This window comes from Brachypodium distachyon, chromosome 1, assembly GCF_000005505.3.
Source record: "Brachypodium distachyon strain Bd21 chromosome 1, Brachypodium_distachyon_v3.0, whole genome shotgun sequence".
NCBI lineage: Eukaryota > Viridiplantae > Streptophyta > Magnoliopsida > Poales > Poaceae > Brachypodium > Brachypodium distachyon.
This window is the reverse complement of record NC_016131.3, coordinates 56,372,744-56,395,925: the sequence shown is the minus strand read 5'-3', so window position 1 is coordinate 56,395,925 and position 23,182 is coordinate 56,372,744. Positions and strand designations below refer to the sequence as shown.

The 23,182-nt window shown below is 42.6% G+C and overlaps 4 protein-coding genes across 4 annotated transcripts; 3 read left to right on the top strand and 1 right to left on the bottom strand.

Annotated features, from left to right (window-relative positions):
* Nucleotides 1-187: 187 nt before the first annotated feature.
* LOC100843496 (probable tRNA (guanine(26)-N(2))-dimethyltransferase 1) lies at nucleotides 188-4,806 on the top strand. The gene is made up of 12 exons (XM_003557547.4): nucleotides 188-292; nucleotides 772-1,065; nucleotides 1,159-1,246; nucleotides 1,345-1,466; nucleotides 2,083-2,222; nucleotides 2,310-2,382; nucleotides 2,649-2,737; nucleotides 2,845-2,950; nucleotides 3,059-3,271; nucleotides 3,667-3,861; nucleotides 3,999-4,076; nucleotides 4,178-4,806. Exons 1-12 carry the CDS (start codon nucleotides 188-190, stop codon nucleotides 4,460-4,462), a joined length of 1,788 nt encoding a protein of 595 aa, XP_003557595.1. The 3' UTR covers nucleotides 4,463-4,806.
* A 5,654-nt stretch (nucleotides 4,807-10,460) lies between these two features.
* Nucleotides 10,461-11,945, top strand: LOC100843195 (putative oxidoreductase C1F5.03c). The gene is made up of 2 exons (XM_003557546.4): nucleotides 10,461-11,326; nucleotides 11,427-11,945. Exons 1-2 carry the CDS (start codon nucleotides 10,546-10,548, stop codon nucleotides 11,804-11,806), a joined length of 1,161 nt encoding a protein of 386 aa, XP_003557594.1. The 5' UTR covers nucleotides 10,461-10,545; the 3' UTR covers nucleotides 11,807-11,945.
* Nucleotides 11,946-12,091: 146 nt separating this feature from the next.
* Nucleotides 12,092-14,452, bottom strand: LOC100842923. The gene is made up of 4 exons (XM_003561376.4): nucleotides 14,127-14,452; nucleotides 13,859-14,037; nucleotides 12,709-12,817; nucleotides 12,092-12,621 (listed from the first exon to the last, which is right to left on the bottom strand). The coding sequence occupies exons 1-4, from the start codon at nucleotides 14,412-14,414 to the stop codon at nucleotides 12,325-12,327; spliced, it is 873 nt and encodes a 290-aa protein (XP_003561424.1). The 5' UTR covers nucleotides 14,415-14,452; the 3' UTR covers nucleotides 12,092-12,324.
* Nucleotides 14,453-21,711: 7,259 nt separating this feature from the next.
* LOC112269865 (thionin BTH7-like) lies at nucleotides 21,712-22,632 on the top strand. Its single transcript, XM_024457272.1, has 3 exons — nucleotides 21,712-22,022; nucleotides 22,119-22,196; nucleotides 22,314-22,632. The coding sequence occupies exons 1-3, from the start codon at nucleotides 21,782-21,784 to the stop codon at nucleotides 22,412-22,414; spliced, it is 420 nt and encodes a 139-aa protein (XP_024313040.1). The 5' UTR covers nucleotides 21,712-21,781; the 3' UTR covers nucleotides 22,415-22,632.
* Nucleotides 22,633-23,182: the final 550 nt, after the last annotated feature.

The window sequence follows — 23,182 nt, the reverse complement described above, 5'->3', positions numbered from 1 at the left end:
TCGAGGCAGCAGGAGTGGTTCCTTGAGGCGGCTAGGGTTTAAGCTTCTTCGCCGCCGGCAGGAAACAACGGCTGCGAGCACGGCGAATTGGTTCGCGGAGCGGTTGCTGCAACCGCAAGTCCTCGATTGCATTTAATTCGTGAGCTCGCAATCGAGCCGGCCGGCCCTCGGGTTGGGATTCGGAGAGATGGGGGAGGTGGAGGAGATGCTGGAGGGCTACGAGGTGAAGAGGGAAGGCGAGGCCGAGATCCTCATGCTCAAGAGCAACGCCGTCTTCTTCAACCCCGTCCAGGTGCATGAGGAACCTATGTCACTTCTTTTTTTTTACTCTCTTGTGCATATCCGTGTAGACACAGTTTGTGTGACTCCTGCAGCTATGTGTTGTGCCTTCTTTAGATTGGTGAGTCGATTAGTTCTGTGATTTAGTTTGGTGCCTGCAATTAATGCTGTAGGTAGTTCGTAGAGGCTGCTGTTTTGTTCATGTAATGATCGACTTTGCTGAAGCTGAACATGAAAGTTGCACTTGCGATTGTTAACTAGCCTTCTGTTCGTTTATTGCTATGCATTAGTGGAACCTGGCTGCAGATATGTGGGGCATATGGGGAAATTCTTTGTTAACTATGCATTAGTGGAACCTGGCTGCAGATATGTGGGGCATATGGGGAAATTCTTTGTCAACTATGCATTAGTGGAACCTGGCTGCAGATATATGGGCTTATAGATTTTTTTTAACAAGGCTTTCTTTAACATCAAGTTCACGGCATTTGCTAGGTCCATAATAGAGACATGTCCATTGCTGTTCTAAGGACATTTTTAGCCAAACGCAAGGAAGAGCATGAGGAAATGGTGAACAAAAAGAACAAATCACATCAGAATGTGAGCCAAGATGTGCCACCTAAATCAGATGCAAATGGTGCTTCAAGTAGCCTTGATGGTGAAATCAATGGTGATCATGGAAAGCAGGTAAATCAGGACGCAGATAAGGCAGAGGATCCATCAACAGAAACAACACAGACACCTTCCTGGAAAAGAAAAGGAGAACTCAAAGCACCAATTGTTCTTGAGGTGATGCTTTATTATGTCCACTACGGAGCTTATGTTTTGGATTACAATATGATGAGGTTTGGCTACATATAATCAATTGAATAAAACATGCAGGCATTGGCTGCTTCTGGGTTGAGATCTCTGCGCTATGCTCGTGAAGTTGATGGGCTTGGAAAGGTGGTTGCACTGGACAATGATAAAGGTCACTGACTTGCTTGTGTAAATTTGTTTTATGCATTGCTGTTAAGGACATACACTAGAAGACTCAGACACTAATAAACATTATTCTTCATTTTTCAGCTTCTGTTGAAGCTTGCAAGAGAAATATTAAGTTCAATGGTACTGCAGCTTCTGATAAAGTGGAAGCGCACTTGGCTGATGCTCGAGTTTACATGCTTACTCATCCAAAGGAGTTTGATGTGGTAATGTTCTTAAAACATCTTTGTGTGCCACATATGGCTTTGTAATGCTGTTAACACCATCTGAGATCAGACTATCTGCTGTAATCCAAGAACGTACCCATTAAAATTAGATGCTTGTTTGTAATCAATGTCTTTCCTTGTACCGGTAGTTTCTTCAGGATTTTTCAGAATCATTTGTCAGAAAATTACCTTTTATTATTTTAAATTGTTGGTGAGCTTTGGGGTTTTCCTGCTTCGTTAGTTTAATCCTCACCATGTTGGAACAAATGAAACAAACCATGGAAGAAAATATGTGAAAATTAGGCTTGACATGGTGATTTTGTTTCCCCATTTGTGTATTGGGTCATTTGATTGGTGAAAAGCAGGATACCATTTGAGAAGCTTATAGATATGCCTCATATTATATATAGGGTTTATATGAGATAGCTTTTGGACCTCTTTTAAGTAAGCTTATGAGGATTGCATGAGCTGATGGTGATATGACTTAGTGCATTATGCGGTAAGGGTCTGATTATGCAGCTTAATCATTTCAAGTTAAAGCAAAATCATAACGCTTCGCTTTGAACAGTTCAATGTTTTTTCATCTAATCTTATTTCTCACGAACCCTTTTTTTAGGTTGATCTTGACCCCTATGGGTCGCCTTCAATATTCCTCGATTCTGCTGTACAAGCTGTTGCTGACGGAGGATTGTTGATGTGCACAGCCACTGACATGGCTGTCCTATGTGGGAACAGCGGTGAAGTTTGCTACTCCAAGTAAGGACTAAGGACCACCATGTTACTAGTTCCTAGATAAAAGATGGACTAAGTATCGATGTTCTTATCATCAGTTGTGTCTTGCAGGTATGGTTCCTACCCAGTCAAAGGCAAGTATTGCCATGAAATGGCTCTTAGGATCCTCCTTGCCTGCATTGAGGTATATAACAATGGAGTTACTATTATTGTATGGCAAAAGCTTTTCCAATTCAGCTCATTGAGTGGTTTCATTACTCAAGTAAAAAAAATATGATGTTTTTAGGTGATGTCTTCACTTCGACACTAGTAAGATCTGATGTGACAACCTATTATATTAACATACTCTAGCCACTCACTAGTTTTCTAGCATATAATGTAGGATTTTGCGGCTGTCGTTTTCTCAGACTTTTGAGATATCTTATCTCCTTATATGCCTTGTTTACACAGAGCCATGCAAACAGGTATAAGCGTTATATCGTCCCAGTTCTCTCTGTGTTTATGGATTTCTATGTCCGTGTTTTTGTTCGAGTATTCACGTGAGTTCCTCTTCTCCGTGGTTTCCGTTTGTTTAATTTGATTGAACTACTTGTCTACTTGTGAGATGATCTTTCTAATTCCTAGATTTCGTGAATTTCATGTGCAGTTCGGCAAGTGAAATAAAGAATGCTCCTCTTAAGCTCTCTTATGTATATCAGTGTGTTGGTTGTGATTCTTTTCATCTTCAATGTCTTGGGAGGACTGTTTCTAAGGTAGACTTCTGGCTTACATTTTAGCATTATCTTTCTCCTGCTGTAAATGAGTAGATCATATATATTGAGAGCCTTTCTGTATTTGGTATTTTTCTGGGGGCGCTGAAGAATAACAGTGTGAAGTATGCACCTGGTATTGGGCCTGTTGTTCCTCAAGAGTGTAGCGATTGTGGGAAGAGATTTAATGTGGGTGGGCCAATATGGTCTGCCCCTATACATGATCAGGACTGGGTTCTTTCTACGTTGGCAGATGTCAAACCAATGAAGGATAGATATCCTGCATACAATAAGATTACTTCAGTTCTGACTACTGTATCCGAGGTATTGCTATTACTTTCTTCTGCTTGTTGCTAACGCTATAATCTGCAGCCTGTGGGTGGAGAAATGGTCTGTGAATTCTCGAAATGGACTGTTATTGTAACTTGTCTCTAAGATAAATTATACCTTGTACTCTACGAAATATGTTGATTGTGCATCTGCAACACTTGTCAAGCTCACCACCATATGCTATGTGTTAAGATAATGTGAATACATTCTCCTCAAAATATCCATTCAATGAACCGAAAGTACCTTTCATGGTTCTTATTGCAAGCATGATTGTTTGCAATGGTTCATTCATGTAATGTTGAGTTGCTGCATAATGCATATCATGCAAATGTTTCTGTGTTCTTTCCACTGGTACATACTTTTAACTATCTTTTATTCATGCGGTGCAGGAGTTACACGATGTACCGCTGTTTTTCAGTCAACATAACATTTCTGGGACTGTCAAGTGCACTTCCCCGTCTGCAGTTGTGTTCCGCTCTGCAGTTCTCAATGCTGGATATCGTATCTCTAGTACCCACGTGAACCCACTAGGACTGAAGTCCGATGCCCCTTGGGATGTTATTTGGGACATCATGCGCTGCTGGGTACATCTCATTATACACCTTCCCTTATGGTATTCTGGTGGCCGCAAGTCTAGTCTAGAATCTTTTTTGTTTGCTTCCTTGATGGACTGGATAGTCTTTCTTCCAATCTGACAATGCAGGTTTTTTTTGTCACCCAGGTGAAGAGTCATCCTATCAAGGAACAGCCAAGTGACTCCGCGGGCACAATGATTCTTTCGAAATCTCCTAAACTGGAAGTATGTCGTCAATGCACTGTGTACTCTTTGCTTCAACCATGCTTTTTGTGCCTGATGGATGAAAATAATAGTTGTTCTATTCTTACCATGTGCTTATGCAGGCAAACTTCTCAAGAGCAATTGCTGCTCTAAGCAACGCTCAAGCGAAGAAGGTTAAGCGGTTTCTTCCCAACCCCGAGCGGCACTGGGGCCCGAAGGTCAGGGCTGGGAGAACGATCACAAGCAAACATGCTTCTCTATTAGGCCATGAGGCCATGAATGGGGTCCTCCACCACGAAGACAAGCCAGCTCCAGAAACTGAAGAAGGGGCCAGCATGGCCAAAGAGAACGAACACGCAGCCAAGCGTCAGAAGACCAGCGATGATGAACAGGTCACTGAACCGTGATTTAGCTTGATCTTGTCAAACTGATGTATATCTAGTTATCATCAAAATCCTTAGTAGTCTACCATGTCATTTCCTGCTGGTTTATCGACCCACTTGGGAGGGGTTGTTTTTCTAGGCATATCAATTGAGTGAGTAATTACACAAAACAATCTTAGATCTCACTTTTGGAGCTTATGACAGTCATTTATTCTGACACGCGCTCCTTGACAGAAACCTAGTGCGCAGGTCAATTAGTGTTAGGACTGGATTAAGCATGAGAGAAGAGAAACGCTTATCTTCCTGATGGTTTTTGTGTTTTACTGTAATTTGTCTTCTCCATGATAAAAGCATTTCACGAACCCAAATCACTTTAGCACTGAACATTAAAGACACGTTTGATTGAAATCTAACCTTGTCACGCCTTGTTATCCAGTTTAGAAACTAGCTTCCGGTTTCAATTGTATGCCTATAAAATAATCAAATTACCATTTGGGACAAACCTTGTTCAGAAAACAAAACGCATCAGAATTACAATTTGGTATTGGATTGATAATAGAAATAAGTCCTAAAAAGGTTTTCCGTCAATTTTTAATTCTTGAAGCTCTACTCATATGTATGTTCAAGGTATTCTTCATATTGTTCACTACAACTGAAACCTTGTTTAGTGAAACACCTCGTCTAATGAATCTGATAGGCAACAGCCAACGACATTTTCAAGTTCCAATGGTGTGCTCAGCTACTGCTCAGGTGAATTCAGGGCGCCGGTTAAATTGTTGTGCCACACCGGCTATTTTTCCGATTTAGGGGAGCGAACTGGGTGGGTTTTTCAGCGCCGGCGTCCCCATTTAGCGTTTTGGGGTCTTTTAGGAGGGGCCGGCTGGAGATGCTCTCACAGGGGGGCTAGCGAGGGTGCCGGCTGAAGCTGAAAAGCAGCACGGGCCACCACTATCAGTGCGACAAATTAAATTTGGGAAAGCAATGTTTGGGGATGCGGCTGGGTACCGGTTCCACCCCAAACAAATTGTTGCGCCCGCGCCTTCCCGTATGGCCATGCGTCGGCTCTAACGGAAAGAATTGAAGGAGGAAGACGAGGGGGTGAAACGGCGGATCTTGAGCAGTCTTTAGTGGAGTCTCTGCCGAGTGGAGCCCATGGGGCAGCGAACGGAAACGCGGAGGAGGCGGAAGACAACGGATCACTTTTGCACTCCCATCTTTCGAGACGAGATTCTTCCTGTCTTCCAAGGCCTATCTTGGGAGCTAGCAGCTATGTTTATTTTTATTTTTTGAGGGGATGTCTTTTTGGGGGAGTTTTTAAGGGGATCTTGGGTGCTATGTTTTTGTTTTTGTTTTTTGAGTGGATCTTTTTTTGGGAGTTTTTAAGGGGATCTTGGGAGCTATTTTTATAGGGGATCTTTTTTTTTTTAGAGTTTTACGGGGATCTTGGGAGCTATGTATAGAGATAAATTTCAGCGTGTATGAAAATTACCGGTGAATCAAAACATTTCTTTCTTCAGAGAAGAACACAAGATACGGCATGAGCAGATTGTTTCTTTTTGGAAATCAATAAAAATCAAAATGTGTAAAAAAAATCATATGAAAATTCACAGGAAAATTCAATCGGTCGGATCAAAGAAGTTGGGTCCATGGGCGGATCCAAGTGGAGGTGCCATGGGTGCACTCAACACCCCTCCAGAAAAGCAAAGTAATCTCAGCTATATGGAGTACCACTAATGCTGAAAGCTGGAATTTTTTTTACAAATATCACAGTTAAACCAGCAGAGTCATTAAGATCACAAGGCACTGCTATTTGTCTTCGAATAAATCGATTCTTCAGGTTTCTCTGGTTTCGTTGTGCGGTGCCAAGAAAGATGATTCCACACCCTGTTGCACGCACGGTCATTAATCTCCCGTTGTGGACTGTCTCAAGAAGACGCACTACTTTACTAAGCTACTTCTCCTTGGCTTCAAGCTTTGTAAAGCTGTCAAGATTGGAGAATATTACAACCTAGATCTAGCTCAATCTTCCTCATGCGTGCTGCATCTTCTCGCAATGCCTCTCATCCCCAAGCACACCATTTCTGAATTTAGTTGACCCCCTCTAGCTAGCTCAAACAATTGCTCTAGCTCTCTAGATAAGCAATTTGCCCCTCTATTGTTCTGCTCTACATGAGATCGTTTGTATATGTGCTTATAAAGCACACCAGTATGCGAAGAAAATTTAATGAGGGTGACAGCAAGTCCTGCAAAAGAAAGAGTAGGCGTGGTGCATTCGTGACCTGTACTTGAATACGAGTATATTGTGATTAGTATTTACATGGACATCATGAGGAGCAAAAGGATAAGTATTAAGCCAGCTGAAAACTGATCAATCATGATATGTATGCACTTCAACCTACCATCTATCCTTTCTAGCTAGCTTATCCACGCAAAAAAACTGACAGATCATGACTATTGTAGCACAACCTATATAAAAAGATGCTCTTTGAAAGAGTTTATTAATTTCTCCTCGGGATATGTTATGTTGTAAGTATCATTTTTTTTCTTAATACTGTAATCGTGCTGCTGAAGTACTTTGGTCTGTGAAAAATGTAGATTGCATTATATATTCGTGCTGAAGAAATTTTCCCAATGCCTCCCGACAAATCCATATTACTGCTCTGGATGCACTAACTAACATGGAGTATATTTCAGTGTCAAGACTTTTTGCTCAATGCTCAAGAAGCAGCGGAGCACGTGTGAGAGAGATAATACTTATATGATTTTCTTTTCTCCTATCCTTGATTCTTGGTCCTCTGTTTATCATTCCCATGGCATCTGTTTTGCTCCCGATCCCTCGTAGTCCTAAACTGACCTCCATGTTCCATGAATCAGAGTGGCTAGCTGCTACTGTAGTTACCAGGAGCTCGTAGTGGGAAGCATATATACAGATGCATCGATCAGAAACATATGTTCCACAACACTACATCTTTATTGCCCTCCAAGTACGTACATTATTTGTCCACAATAAATAAAAATGAATCCGGTTCTTATTCTGTGCTGCTCTCCTCGAGCTGTAGAACTCCCCTTTTTAAAATAAATATTGCTTCCTTCTTGAATGAAACGGCAGCCTCATCTGCCTGATCACTCAAAAATTAAAAAAATTAAAATGAATCATTTTAGGGGCCACTTTTGGCCTCTGTGTCCCGAAATCTGTTCAGTGTGCTGGACAGAGCCTCCTACCTCCTGTTGCAGGTCCGCCCATTCCTTTTGTCCTAATTGAGGTTGTATTGTTACGGCATGTATAATGCGACGGGGTCAGTCTTTTCTTAAGACTGCCGACTTAGGATAAAACTAACGTGAAAGATAGAGGAACGAAGAAAGTCATGAACCTTCTTTTAGCTAAGAGATGATCTCCTTACAAGAAAGATAAGGCAAAGAAAAAGCAAATTCTCCATTGTACTAGATTTCATCTTTTCTTAACATTTATTTAATTAAATTTATTCATCTAGGCATTAATTGTAAGATATGTCACTAAGAGATGACCTATTGTACAACATGTTTTTTTCTTATCTAAATGACGTGGAACACATAATGGCGTGTACAATGGGGTGATTTCAGTCTTTTCTTAGCGATGCCACATAGGATAAAATCTGACGTGGAAGAAAGAGAAATTAAGAAAGACACAAACCTTCTCTTAATTAAGAAATGATCTCTTCACAAGAAAGATAAGGCAAAAAAGGCAAATTCCCCATTGTACTAGATTTCACCTTTTCTTAACATTTATTTATTTAATTTTATTCATCTAACCATTAATTATGAGATAAAACAATAAGAAATGACCTATTGTGCAATATGTTTTTTTGTTTTTTCTAAATGACGTGAACACATAAGAAATGACCGACCTATCAACCATTGTACATGGCCCAAGAGAAGACGGTCTTATCAAATAACATAGCTTTAGCTCTCTCCTGTCGCAGGACCGAGTTTGAGGAGTGAAGGACTCGATGGGTCTGTGGCCTGTGGGCGTGCGCTAATTCGCGTCGCAGGGTCGCCTGTGCCGAAATTGGGCTGGGCTGTGCTACTGTAGCTGGCGGCCCGACAGCTTGCGAGGCAGCCCGAGCCGAGCCTGGCTCGGCCCGAAGGCTAAATGAGATGTCGCCGTGGACTTGGTCCAGCTCGCTGACCGTAGCTCGTATGTCCACCATGAGGTGTTGATATTTAGTGGTACAGAAAACCACCGAGGTATCAACATCTCCTAAGCATACGTGATATAGTTAGAGCGTCAGAGATTTTACTCGTATTCCCATCCAATGGTATCCAGAGAGTGGTGCAGTGGTACCATGGTGCCAAACATCATTTCTGAAACTGAAGCATGGTTTCTTCTGCGGGAGGCAATCACGGTGCACAACATCATACTCCCTCCGTCCCAATATATGAGGCACGTATGCCTTCCAAAATCATCAATTAAACTACCAAAATATAAATTATACGACGTAAAAAACATATCATTAGAAAGTTCATTTGATTACGAATCTAATGATATTTTTTTATGAAATATAATTTATATTTTGCTGGTTAAATTTGTAATCTTGGGATGCGTGCATGCCTCATATATTGGGACTGAGGAAGTATGTCACATCTAGTCTGCAGTATTTTGTAAGCATGCATGCCTGGAAAATCTACTGAGCAGTTCTTGATGCTCTAACACTGCGCCCTGGTAGCAGTTAGACTATACTTTCCGATGCCTGCCAACCCTATGAACATAATTGTTGATTGTATGTGTTCAACATATATATTCTGCTACCCTCTTATCCCTCCTCATGCCCTCTGCTACCTACCCTTCTCATTTCATCACTAGTGTGACATTTCTTCACGGCAACACGCTTATATATAGGAGCGTGCATACAACAACTTCATCGGGACGATACTGAAATAAATGACTATAAATGGGTGGAAGGTAGGTATACAGAACGCAAGGATTAAAAACAATCTGAATTATTTACCCTGTACAAATTAGTTCAGCATAGGACGACCCCACATTATTTTGACCTCAAAAACAGAAAATTACAGGCTTCAAATTGGATTAAAAATTTAAAATTATAAACCAGCAGAGTCATTAAGATCGCGAGGCACTTCTATTTGTCTTCGAATAAATTGATTCTTCCGGTTTCTCTTGTTTCGTAGTCATGCCTCTTCCAAGGACAACAAGCACCACAAATGACAGAACTCTTTGACATCCAACTCATGGACTCACATTATATTGGTGGCTCAACTAGTGGGCAATAGCATGACTTAAAATTTCATTGATTTTGTTTTTGATTTTGATGGTACATAAGTACTTCTATATCAACCTGACAAAATTCAAAATTTATTTGAGATTTTTAGAAAACTCGGCCATTCCAGTGATGTTTTTTTTGCATTAAAAATATTAAACTAATTCGTAACATCGACCAAATTTAACTTATGTTTTGTATTCTTTGATATTTGTATGACCCACTTGTATTGTGTGTCTATAAGGTTGCTTCCCCAATGGTGAAATTCTAGGTCTCCTCTGATTGCATCAAAATTTAACTGATCATGCAAGAATCAAATAAAACATCACACTATGAATCATGCATTTCATTTCCGCATTTTGACACAGCGAGAACCAAAGAAGTCCATGTGGACCCTGTGGTACAAATCCGGTTGTTGATTTAGTTTTTCATAGGCACTTAGAGAAAGGTGGTTTTCTGTTTTCTGTGGAGTCAAAATACCGTCGAGGGTCTCCTCGAAATTGGGAGAAAATTGCACAATCCACCAGTTATTGAGGACGTTGTTACACGAAACATCAGTTGAACGTATTTTTTACAAATTTCACCATTTATTCGTCTAAGCCGGTGGATTGTGCGATTCCCTCTCGAAATTGTAGTGAAAAAAGTTTTTAAGAAATTAAGAAGGCAAAATGCAATCACATACTCCGATGTGGCAAAAAAAAAAACCAAAAAATGCAATCATAGGTATCGGGCCATCGGCTACTAAACCCACAAATTCCAGCCTTTGAGCTCCAAGTCGAAGTCGAAGCCGTCTTCAGCTTCCCCACACTTCCGCTTCCACCGCGAAATCCCGAGCTCGACGAACGAACACCCATGGCCACGGCGCCAGCCGCCGCTCCGCCCCGCCGCGTGGTCGTCTGCGGGGGCGGCGTCGTGGGCGCTTGCACGGCCTACTTCCTCTCCACCCACGCGGCCTCCCCGACCGTCCCGACCCTCATCGAGAAGTCCTCCCCGGCCTGCGCCGCCTCGGGCAAGGCCGGCGGCTTCCTCGCCCTCGACTGGTCCGATTCCACCCCGTCCCTCTCCGCCCTCGCGCGCGCCTCCTTCGCGCTCCACGGCCGCCTCGCCGCCGCCCTCGACGGCGCCGACGCCTACGGCTTCCGCCCCGTCCACACCCTCTCCGTATCCCTCCCCTCCCATCCCATCTCGCCCTCCTCGCCGCCTCACCCGCTCCTCCCTCCCTGGGTCGACCCCTCCGCCTCCGCCGCCCCGCCGCGGGAGCTCGGGACCCCGGCCACCACGGCGCAGGTCCACCCGGGCCTCTTCACCAAGGCCGTCCTCGCGGCCTCCGGTGCCGAGGTCGTCATAGGCGAGGTGGAGCGCGTGGTGCTCGGCCCAGACGACCGCGTCGCCGGCGTCCAGGTCAAGGGCCGCGGCGTGGTGGAAGCCGACGCCGTCGTGCTCGCGCTCGGGCCCTGGTCCGGCCGGTTCGAGATGGTCAGGGAGGTGTTCGACGTCTCCGGGCTCAAGGCGCACAGCATCGTGCTCCGGCCGCGTGACCCCGACAAGATCACGCCGCACTGCCTGTTCCTCAGCTACCAGCCGGAGCCCGGCGCCAAGATGCTCGACCCCGAGGTCTACCCGCGGCCCACCGGTACGCCATTAAGCTGAATTGTTATCCGCCCTTGAGCTGAATTGTGGTGAATCAAGCTGAATTGGACATATGCTTATGTTGTTTTTGCTGTTTGTAACAGGGGAGGTGTACATTTGTGGAATGACCAAGGATGAGGATGTCCCAGATGACCCAGCGACGATTGTCGGCGAGCCCGACTCGATTGCGATGCTTCACAAGATCGCCGGGAGGGTGTCCAGCCAGTTGAAGACAGAGGAGGGGGCAGAGGTGGTCGCTGAGCAGGCGTGCTACCTGCCGTGCACCAATGACGGGCTACCGGTCATCGGGGAGATGCCTGGGGTGAAAGGATGCTACGTAGCCACCGGGCACAGCTGCTGGGGCATCCTGAATGCTCCGGCCACCGGTGCAGCTCTAGCGGAGCTCATCCTCGATGGACAGGCCAAGACTGTTGATCTCACGCTGTTCAGCCCGGCGAGATTTCTCAAGAAAAGGAGGCGCTGAGTGTAATCAGATGAGTGTTTGTATGATCTGGGGTCCAAACTTGGCAACTGAATAAAAAGCTACACAGTTGTAATCTTTGTGAAGAGAGAGCAAAGGATGTACTGATGAATAAACCTTGAACACTTGTTGTTTGCTTTCATGGGTAGATCTCGTTTAAGCCTACTATGCCTGGGGCCTGTGTGTTCTACAAGTTGTTACTTGCTGTTCTACTGGAGTCTATAGTAGCAGACATGATGACAAATGTTTTCCATGAAAGCATCTTTGAATGCAGACATGAACTGCAAATACACTACCAAAGTTTACAGCCGAAGTTTAACATTTGAATCATAACTGTCGCACTGTTCTGTGTCGTACAATGTAACTTATCTCCAGAAATCCCAAACTAATAGACACTACTCTTAACTCCCAAAATGAATGGCTTTTTCCATTTTTACATTAAGTTTACCACAGGTTTTAAAGTTCTAGCCGTGGTTATTTTCCGAGGTGTTGAATCTATCCAAGATGGCCTTTTAATGTTTTCAGTCCAAGTACAGGGTCACCTTCCTCACCGATTGAAAGGAAGTTTGCAGCCTCCAATCTCTCTGTTTCCTGCTCAATGGCCTCCCTTTCCCAGCTCGGTTCTCTGTGACGTTGGCAAGCTTCCACACACAATGTTCTGCCTGAATGTCAACCGACTCGAGCAAAAAGATACCATCCGCCTGATCTGAAACAAGGTCATCACCTTCAGCAAAGTACTGTACCTTCATTGCCATATCTTTGAAGCGATCCAGATCCTCAGGCACCTTCAGAAGTCTCTCTGCTCCAGGTGACGAAATCTGAACCATCAAATTTAGTTGTTTGTAAGTGGCTGTGAAATGCAGGAGCATTGAGTATGAAATTTGATGACTTGCAGGATGACTTGCCTCAACAGCCAGGTCCAGTGGTATTTCGCCTCTTTCGATCATCTCATCCAATTTCTGCTTGTAGATTCTATTGAAATTCTCTATTTCCTCTATACCAGGACACCCATACCTGTAGAGATTCTCAGACAATAAAGCGAATGGGATAGAACTGTCATATGTGCATATAATTTTTTTTAGTAGAAACAACCTAACAGGATCAGGTTAGAGGATCAATATTATTCAATATATTCCAGTGGTATTGATATACTCAATATCCTAGATCAATAATGCAGGCATGGCACAAAGCTAAAGATATGGCTCAATCAAGGTACTACGAACCAGCAGGTGATAGGTGCTGTAATAATGAAAACCATGATGGGCATCTTGACATGTCAGTTTTTGGAGGCTCTTCTTTTCTTATCTTGATGCCCAAAACAACTCAAAATTCCTACCTTATGGATGTCAGAAATCACCGTACGAGGCAGGCAAAAAATTGGACATTGAATGAATTGAAAAAGAAGAATACAAAAGGTTGGAGAAACTAGAAATCCTGCCATAGCACATAAAGGGTAGAGCAGTACCATGGCACACACAGGAAGTTGGTACCAATATCAGTAGCACATGGTACACAAATCATGACAGGTGGAACTGAATATATGTCAAATATATATTTTTTGTCCTTATTTTTCCTCCCCGGCAGAACTAAATATGAATAATGTATTTCCACATACTATTTTTTTCACTTGTCCCAAATCCCAGACAACACAGCAAATGGCCATGAAATTTTAAGGGTGCCCTTATCCTAACAAGTACAGTGTATAGTAACGTTTTGATGATTTTGGATACAGAATAAAAGCCTAAAGCCTGTAACTGTTCTAGGTAAAGACAGTTATCCTTAGAAAAGACACCCTCGTCCATATTTCCACCAAAGAGAACTCAAACATGGCAACTAGTATATTAGAACAGCAACTGTCAGCTGTGTGGATTTGAGAATAATATCAACCTCAGGCAACTGTATTTGATGACAATATAGACACAGAATTCATTCACTAATTGACATTGACAATCTAATATTTTTCATCTGCAATAGTTCAAGTGCAACATTGCTGTGACCAAATCAGACCCAGCAAGCAATGTCTGCCTCCAACTAGAAAACTGCAAATTCCCTAACCTGTTGGTGAGCTTGTCCAGCCGCACATAAACGTATCCCTTGGGCGACACCTTGAAGGCGAACATGGCAACATCATCGCCGAAATGCTCGGCAAGGACCTCCTTGGCAGATGCGAGAGCGAGCTCGCCCCACTTGATGTCCCGCAGGAGGACTCCTCCACCATTGCCACCATCTCCAATCTGAAACGCACCAAGAAGTAAAAAACAAGCCTAATATCATTTGGTTTGGAAGTCGGAGCTCTGTGCGCGGGGTTGCGGAGCCAAACTACCTCGGGTTCCGTCCCGTAGTCTTCGTCCTCCTCCCATTCCTGCGCCTCTGCCTCCTCCTCATCTTCCTCCGCGCCCGGCTCGTCCGGACCAGCGCCGCCCCGGGCTGTGGTCGCCAGGGAGCGCGTCAGCACTGCAGGCACGGACGCGGCACGAAACGCAGGAAGGATACGCTGGGAGTAGGAGGGGACGGCGCGGCGGAGGCAGGAGGACGAAGCCGCGGCGGCGGCGGCGGGGCATTTAGTCGAGCACCTGGCGAGCAGCGAGCGGAGCGCCTGGGCGCGAGCCATCCTTGTCGGTTCGAGTTTTCCGTTCGGTTCTTTGCGATGTTTTGGTGTGGCCGTGTGGGTCGGAACATATAGTTAAAGGCTTTGTTGGGCTTCTTTCTTCCTGCGATCAATTGTTGGGCTTCTTGTACGGTTCAAACTGATATGGGCCGGCGTAGTCAAGTTTGGTGAAAATATTGCTGGGGAGTCTGAGTAATAAGGGTTTTCGCTAAAAACAAAAGAGTAATAAGGGTTTGAAACATATATGATCCTTGCATGTGCCGAGGATCAAGCAATTGTTAGCCAGATGTTAAAATTGTTTTGTCTTGAAAATTACCGATCGAATTAATGTGTCGATTGAGGATCAAGTGATTGTTGGCCAGAGGTTGGAACTTGTTGTCTCTTGGTGCCGTGAGTAATTTCACATAAGCTGTTCAGATCTTAGAAAATGATTTCTTGAGTGGCTCCACAATTAAGCAATTTCCAGGGAATGCAGACATTCTTCTGATACTCAAGATCAACTAAAATTAGCAGCTTAGCAATCTTCGATAATGAAGACAAGATGAAAGAATAATGTTTCATGATCGAGAACCAAAAGAATTCCCTGAAACTAGATAATTGGAATTCTGGAACCCATGACAATTAATCTTTTAGGAAGACTACATGCTTGTACCTGATAACGACATGTTTCCACAGGTATCCTGAAGTTCGAAGAAACAACGTACAACAGTTTCAGATAGGTTTAGTGAACTCAATGGCAAGAGTAACAAGCCATCTACAATCCCAGATTCCTTGATGCCTCCCAACCCCATAGCATATAAAATACTTAGAAGCATTGGACCAAAATAAAATGTCCATGTGAAACATATATATCATCCTTTGCGCTTCACAGTCAGACTTCTATATATAAAGATCAGGACCGGTGAAGATACATGGCACAGTTACTCAAGAAAAGAAGATACATGGCACTGAAATTGGCTATGTTGGGTCATAAAAGCAAGCTCAGCGTGGATTTGTATGTAAGTCTTGCAAATAGGATACAAAACAGGTGTTTGAAGAAAAATGCACATTCAACGCACGAACGATAAAACCAAAATGCTAGTACATGCATGTGGAATTAAAACATTGTGCACGCGTGTGCATGCTACTAACGCTATGGATCTACTATGTAGCAGTAGCACAACTCCGTGATTTTTTTGATTGCATTTTTAATTGCTAACCGCATTTGCCACGTGGTGCACAACGCCGTGATGGCCGGCTGTGATTTCACGACGTGATATCCCGGGACTACGGCTTATTACATCCTAACGAATCACCACCAGCAGCCAATTCACTATGGTATTGGTCAGTTGATCAGCTGGCTAGACGCACCCTTCTTTTCTCAATTCCGATTTCCGCGTGGAGCATGGTTTGCATTGTACGGGCGAACAATCAAAGAGCTATGTGTTGAACATAACACCGGAACTTTGTCCTTGTATAAATCGATCCAAACGTAACACATGCATCAGAGCTTACTTGAACTCTCTAGAGCTAAGACAGGTCCTCAAAAAGAGTTATTACTAGATATACGAACGAGGTGGGGATGGAAGGAGAAAGAATTTGCCGTGGTTCTCTTTATATTTAGGACACACAAATAGCAGTAGCACCGAAGGTTGATGGACAGTCGTATATATTGTAAAAAAAGGTTATGTGCCGATCTTGATTTGTTGAGATTTATATCATGTGATTAGATCTCAGGGCAAACCGAACAAAATAGAGTAGACAACAAGCTAGACAAAAAAAAAACATATTTTGCTTTTAAAAAAAAAGACCATATTGTCATTTTTAAGCGAACGGGTATCTTTCAATCTTCACATTTAATTTGCATCAAGATTTGTAAAACTTTTTAGAGGGGTGTATGGAAACAAGCCTATATATCTTCAGCTATTGGAGCATTAACATGGATGATGTGTTCAATACAATTACCAGCGAATTTATGATCGAGAAGAACGGCCCGAGAAGAACTACTTTAGTCAATTAGTGTTCATATTTTTTTTTAGGAAGTTAGTGTTCATATTTTGCCGTACAATACAAAGCAACCAAGTGCACTAAGATCGAATTGCTAGGCAGCAGGACGTGGGCTCGGAAGGTGTTCCCCGCTCTTGGGATTGATTGATAGCTAGCGTCTACCCATGGATCGATTTGTAGTCGAGCACATTTACATATCTATTGGGTATCCATGCCCATCGGGACCCGTCGTGTCTGGACTATTTGAGTGATCATGCATCAATTTGAGAGCACAATACAACACAACGAAAGAAAATAGTGCGGTGAGTGCTACTCTGGCAGCTGTGCCCTTTGCTGTATCTCGGCTTATTGATCAGTTGAGAGCTTAGCAGCTAACCAGCGCGTGGAAGCTATGGGATTCTGGAACGCACTTTCTTGTTCATCTAGCACGCATTTTCTCCGATGCCACCTAATCCTATATAGCGGTCGTTTTTTTCACAGAACATCTTCTACATACCTGGCTATGTGAAGCTAAGGTAGTTTATCGGACAGAGAAATATATAATGCCATAATGGTAAGTGTACCTACCCTATGAGGGAGAAATAATTAATGCCACCAAAATGAATTAAGATCATTGTAGTTATGCCGTATGAGTCTGGACCCAGATGATGCCAGCTTTGATTGATGGAGATGGCTTACATTTTTGCATCGGAAAGAGAAGAAAAGAATAGACCTACTGAATTGAATTATGGTTGGTGTTCGTGTTGAATTGATCGAACTGAACAAAAAAATGAGTTGTTATACACTTATACCATGTATAGAAGGACAAGAGGAGGAAACAAAGCAAGCCTATTGAATTTGCCTTTCGACAGACACTTACATACGACCGATATCCTTAACCTTCAAACTCTATGATTGCTATCTTCGTTAAGCGACGTACGGATGGTCCGATGCACACCCTATTTTAGAGTGATATCACGTGGTAGCTCCTGGTTTACTATCGCGATCAGAGTTCTCTCACATGGAAGTTTTCTTGTTGGCACAACTTTCCACCCTTTTCTTACGCTTTGATTCACAATGCAACTATTTGTTAATACATGATAATCTACTTACAAGTTTTGTAAACCATACATTTCTTCTTCTGCTGGATAACAGATTACTACGGCGACCAACGATGAACCTTTTTTTTTGCATTAGTTGTTTTTAGTTTTTTTTTGAGGGAAAACAGTGGATCATCCACTGCAAATATATTATATTATATGAAAAGAAAAAATGTACAAGGCCAATAATGAAAAATTATCGAGCCAGAAGAGAAATGTCATCTAACTCTATCAATCCGATCTTTGAAATTAGAGCAAGTCTTTCTTTTGACCCTATGGAAGACAAGATTAAGCTCCCCCTTAAAGATATACCGGCCTAATATTGTTGAAGATGCGGTCATTCCTGATCCTCCAAATGCTCCAGCAGGCAAGGGTAACAATTTCCATATGGAACGGGACATCCAGATGCCCCTTGAGCTCCATGATGTTATGATGCACATTGTTTTTAGTTCTGGCAGGCTGCAATTGAGGGTATGGTGGCTCATGTTCATAACAGAAGGTCGATGAAACCAACAGCTCATGGGGATTGTGAGAGGCAGAAGACGATGTTTTCACTTTTTTTCATTTGTTGCATTTTATCTCTCCCCATATCCCTCTGATACGCCAGTGCTCAGATTTTTAAACTCTTGTCTACTCTGTGACTGTTGGAGAGGGATCCTACAACTGACTTTCATGATGGTCTTGGAGCCAAGAAAGTGACGTTTATGTTATTACATTGTTCGCAGTGAGGGATCGAAGAGTCCTTCGCTTGTACAGAGTCAATTATTTCATATCTTTTCATTAAGCACGGACGCAGTTTAGGTACAACTTGTACCGTATCGTACAAGACCGGTCTAGATGTATTCATGAGGACCTGGTTAGAATTGGAATGATCAGATGAATGACAAGCAATATCCTAGCTAGGTGACTTCATCTTCAGACCTGTTATCGCCATCGAACTAGAGTTGGGATATTTTGTTTTCTGATTGACTCGGAATAAATGCCGGCCAAGATAGCCGAAATAATTTATATTCATGAAAAGCTACTAGAACAATGACCAAGCACCATTTACCTCGCATGAACAGGCAAACCATCTAAACAAATAAGAGTACGTAAGTACCACTATTTATTCACCCGTCGGCCGTCGCATGAAATGGTTGATCTTACTATGAAACTGAATAACTAGATTTGAAATGGAGTGCAATCTAACTTTCAAAAAGACTATGATGTATGTACATGCCTCAAGCCGAAAATGACCTGTTCATCTCCATCAGTGCCGCTGCTCATCAACCTCGTCCTGCTTGTTTAAAAAGTTAAAGCGAACACAATGGTCAGAAGAATGAGCCATCTACAACTCCTCATAGTAACTTCCTTGATGTCTCCCAACCCCATATAGCATACGAAATACTTCTTAGAGAAAACATGGATAGCATTTGACAAATAGCATGTGCATGGGAAGCATACCTATATGTATCCTCCTCTGCATTTCACGGTCAGACTTCACGATCAGACTTCTACATTTGACAAATACCAGCGAAGATACATGGCACTGAAACTGGCTAGGTTGGGTCGTAAAAGCATCCATGAAGTGGAGCACCATGCGTTCTGACAAGACCATAATTGGGCAGAAATGCATGAATGGATGGCAAAAAGAAAAAGGCGGGCTCACATTTATGTTCGTCAGTGGGATCACAATCGAATTGGTGATCTTATTACCTTGCATAGGCTTATTTACTTGACTCTAAAATTATTTTGGAATTACACGCAAATATGATACCGAAACAAAATGGGCGAAACTCAATAAAATGTGGGCTTTTGCCTTGATATATATTAACTCCCGCTCAATAAAGCTTTTCACCGAGAACTAAAGCTTGATTTATTGATCTACTTGGTACATAGGACATGAGCAGAGGAAATCATTCCAAACATAACTTTTTTTTTCGAAAAAGAGGGGAACCCCTGGCCTCTGCATCGATCCATGCACATATCAATATTTCAAATTTAGCTAATCCATGATGAATCCTATTCTGATCGTTTCCATACTAGGAAATGATTCATTTCTTGAAGTTAATAACTAGTGCAAATAATCTACTTCCTCCGTCCCACATCAAGGGACTCAAATTTGCCCAAAAAACGTCTAGATACATGTAATACTTTGTCACTTAATATTAATATGGGACGGAGGGAGTAATATTTTCAGTAGTCAGCACACATATTGGGTGTTCGCAGTGGCTGAAGCACCATAATGGTGTCTTTACCAATCATTCCGTTCTCCCATGCCACCCAATCCCTTTGTGATTTGTTCCATCCATCGATCAGTAGGTATACATGAGGTGAAACTATTTTTGACTGTCTGAACTCTCAAGTTATAAGATAGTTCATATAAGATATGCATGCACCGACACATTTTCATAAATATTTAGAACTCATTGAGAACTAGACTTTGATTCATTCATCTACTTAATGTATATCCAGTTTGAACTATAACAGAGTACCTATCTTCTATATCTAAGAGAGGGATCCCCACCACGTCATTTTTCTGGCCTTTTCTGCAGCCATGTCATCACTTTTTTCTGCGCCCCGTTTCGTCCCACGACGCCTTCGCCTGGGCCTTCGCAGCCCACCACCAGAAGGGACAAAAACGGCCTCAACGCTGTGGCCTGTGTGGGAGGGGGGATATCCCTTGCGCTGCGCTCGCTGTGTGCATTTCCTTTCTTGCTTCCATTTTTTTTTCTTTGCAGCTGTTGGTACGATCACCCAAGTATTTACTTCATTGATGTTCATTATTTCATATATGTTTATTCATGCTAGCTAGAACAGCGAGAGGATATCTTCTGAGATGATCCTTCTATCAGGAACATAGGATTTTATTTTCAAACAGGAGGGCCTCTGCAAGATGTTAGCATACGCAGGTGCCACAGACGAGATGTGTCATACACAAGAACAACGGTGGCTTAACTAGTTCTTCACTGAATGGTTGCTTCCCTCGGTGCCTCCCAGCCCCATGTATACGCGCGAGGTGTGTAGGTCTAAAGGCAGCACAAAACATTTGGTTGAATACTTGCTAGTAAAGAACAAGGATAACATCTATGAAACATGGCAAATATCGGACCCGCATATAATGAAGATAAACACATTCCCTTCTCTAGATATATACTCCACTCTCTCCAACTTCCCACTCGGAATCCTCCAAAAGAAATAAAAGCTCATGTGGTACCTAGAAGATATAAGAGTAAATTTCACAAAACCACACTTCTTGTGGTTAGGGTTTCAACGGGCCACAGTTATGACTAATAGTCTCACAAAACCACACTTTTTCGGACAGATCTTCTCACAAGACCCAAATCAGGTAATTAAGAGCATTTGATGGTGTTTTTGACAAGTGGGACCCACATGTCGGATGCCAGGTTGGACGGGTCGAACCGTTTTTTTGTCTACGTCATCTTTTGCGCGACACCCTATTAAGCTCCTCTGTCTACCCGTGAAATCCTGATTCGATCCTGACATCCGACATGTGGGTCCCACTTGTCAGAAACACCATTCAATGCTCTTAATTACCTGATTTGGGTTCTGTGAGAAGATCTGTCCGAAAAAGTGTGGTTTTGTGAGACTATTAGTCATAATTGTGGCCCGTTGAAATCCTAACCCCAAGAAATGTGGTTTTGTGAAATTTAATCAAGATATAAAATGAGTGGGCCGGGTACATAAAAAGATGTAAAGAAAGGAGAAAGACCCGTAAATCATTCATGACGACACGAGTAAAGTGCGAGTTCTAGTAAGGTTAATATTGCTATGAAGTACTCCTACAACTTATTTTTTACTGATCTGTATTTCTTCCTAGGTTGTATTCCAGTGCATCTCCAAGTTTCTACACATGGACTTGGTACAGATTAATTGGAGGGACGCCTCCAGGCTCCATCACGCCGGAGGGTCAGATCAATTAAAGGATGCATGAATCGGAAATATACGTGTCATTGCCTGTGAAAAAAGAAAGAAATATGTGTGTGTCATGAGTTTGAGTGAGACAACCAACCATTTCCGGCATTTCCGGCATGCTCGCCACGTACATTATATCAAATGCTTGATTGTGTAATGTCACATAAATGTATTCATGAGTGAGTGAGAGTAGCTGAGTAGCTGTATCAGAAAATGAATGACCGGCAGGCATTAATTAGGACATGGCCTCTACGTAGAAAACTCATACGGAGTATATAACTTCTTGTACTACGTCTCTCTATAAATAGGGAGCCATGCGTCTCAGGCAATATCCATCAATCCAAGCTAGCCATTTCTCAGTCCTTCGATACACATCAAAACCAGCCAGCCATGGGCAGCAACAATGGTCTTAGGAGTGTGATCATTTGTGTCCTCATACTGGGGCTAGTTCTGGAGCAGGTGCAAGTAGACGGCAAGAGTTGCTGCAAAACCACGATGGCAAGAAACTGCTACAACGTCTGTCGTTTTGGAGGGGGTGCCCGACCAGTCTGCGCACGTAGTTGTGGTTGTAAAATCATTAAAGGCTCAACATGTCCAAATGGCTTTCCTACGATGCACCTCCCTGACTCCCGTATAGAGAACTCAATCTTAATTTCAAACTTGCTTAATTTCTCTGCTTGCAAATGACAATTTATTTACATACCAGTGTTTTCATTTGCTTTGGCAGCAATGGCAGGTGAACCAGATGCCATTAAGTACTGCAACATAGGATGTAGCTCTACTGTGTGTGACAAAATGGACCATGGTATCTATATTCTTCTACATTAATTTAATTTTTATTAAAAACATTAATTTAATTTTAATTTCTCAGATAAATCTTTTTACAAAAGGTTTGTGCTTAATTAGTACTATTTTGCACCAGTTTTTCGCAGCGAAGAGATGAAAATCAACGTGGAACTCTGCCTCGATGCATGTGTGAGTTTCTGTAACGGGGATGCTGCCGTTGAATCAGTTGCAGCCTAATCATGCATGCCCATGCAGATGTCCAAGGCCCAAGGTCATGTCGCTACTTCGTGTTCAATAAACTTGGATCCATATATATCAATCGTATCCAAGCCAGTGTCGTGTTTTTCTATATGTGTGTCTCTCTTTCCTCATTCCAATAAGAATCATCATGCACCAATAATATATTTGTAACCTTGGCAAATTAATATAATGCAACAACTATGTATTTTGTGTTACAACTTTCATTTCATTGTTTTCACTTTTTTTCTCAGTGTTGCTTTTGTCAAGTATCATTTTCTTTTCCTAATCGGTTGTGATTTACGTGATGTATGACAAGGAGCGTGCTATAGTTTTCCTTTCTGACAATGGACCCTGATGCCGAGTATTATGACGATCAGCATGATCTCCCGTTACTGGAAGATCAGTCAAACGAGGCTCTGATACCATATTGAGTTTAATCACTACTAGAAATCTAATTTTTGCTGACACCGAAAATAAATAGCTAACATGTTTTCAGTGAACCGTCAGCCTTTTCTAATATGGCTGACTCTATTCGATCCCCTACAGTTGAAATCAGCTGCTCAGCTATGAGCCCTAAATACGGACAGTTTTCTGCAACTCCCAACGAGCAACAAAGCACACACATTTATAAGGTTTGTTACCCGAGTGTTACCCTGATGCCGAGTATTTTCTGGCGATCAGTATGATCTCTCATTACTAGAAGGTCAGTCAAAAAAGGCTCTGATACCATATTGAGTTTAATCACTACTAGAAATAAAAAAAAAT

What these genes read in the sequence shown, in the direction of transcription:
- LOC100842923 (XM_003561376.4), bottom strand. Translation starts at nt 14,414, where the DNA reads ATGGCTCGCGCCCAGGCGCTCCGCTCGCTGCTCGCCAGGTGCTCGACT. An exon ending in CTGGACAAGCTCACCAACAG is followed by an intron (nt 12,818 to 13,858) that starts GTTAGGGAATTT and finishes GAATCTCTACAG; the next exon opens with GTATGGGTGTCCTGGTATAG. An exon ending in CACTGGACCTGGCTGTTGAG is followed by an intron (nt 12,622 to 12,708) that starts GCAAGTCATCCT and finishes TTGATGGTTCAG; the next exon opens with ATTTCGTCACCTGGAGCAGA.
- LOC100843195 (XM_003557546.4), top strand. Translation starts at nt 10,546, where the DNA reads ATGGCCACGGCGCCAGCCGCCGCTCCGCCCCGCCGCGTGGTCGTCTGC. An exon ending in GGTCTACCCGCGGCCCACCG is followed by an intron (nt 11,327 to 11,426) that starts GTACGCCATTAA and finishes TGTTTGTAACAG; the next exon opens with GGGAGGTGTACATTTGTGGA.
- LOC100843496 (XM_003557547.4), top strand. Translation starts at nt 188, where the DNA reads ATGGGGGAGGTGGAGGAGATGCTGGAGGGCTACGAGGTGAAGAGGGAA. An exon ending in TCTTCTTCAACCCCGTCCAG is followed by an intron (nt 293 to 771) that starts GTGCATGAGGAA and finishes GGCATTTGCTAG; the next exon opens with GTCCATAATAGAGACATGTC. An exon ending in CGAAATCTCCTAAACTGGAA is followed by an intron (nt 4,077 to 4,177) that starts GTATGTCGTCAA and finishes GTGCTTATGCAG; the next exon opens with GCAAACTTCTCAAGAGCAAT.
- LOC112269865 (XM_024457272.1), top strand. Translation starts at nt 21,782, where the DNA reads ATGGGCAGCAACAATGGTCTTAGGAGTGTGATCATTTGTGTCCTCATA. An exon ending in GATGCACCTCCCTGACTCCC is followed by an intron (nt 22,023 to 22,118) that starts GTATAGAGAACT and finishes TTGCTTTGGCAG; the next exon opens with CAATGGCAGGTGAACCAGAT. An exon ending in GTGTGACAAAATGGACCATG is followed by an intron (nt 22,197 to 22,313) that starts GTATCTATATTC and finishes ATTTTGCACCAG; the next exon opens with TTTTTCGCAGCGAAGAGATG.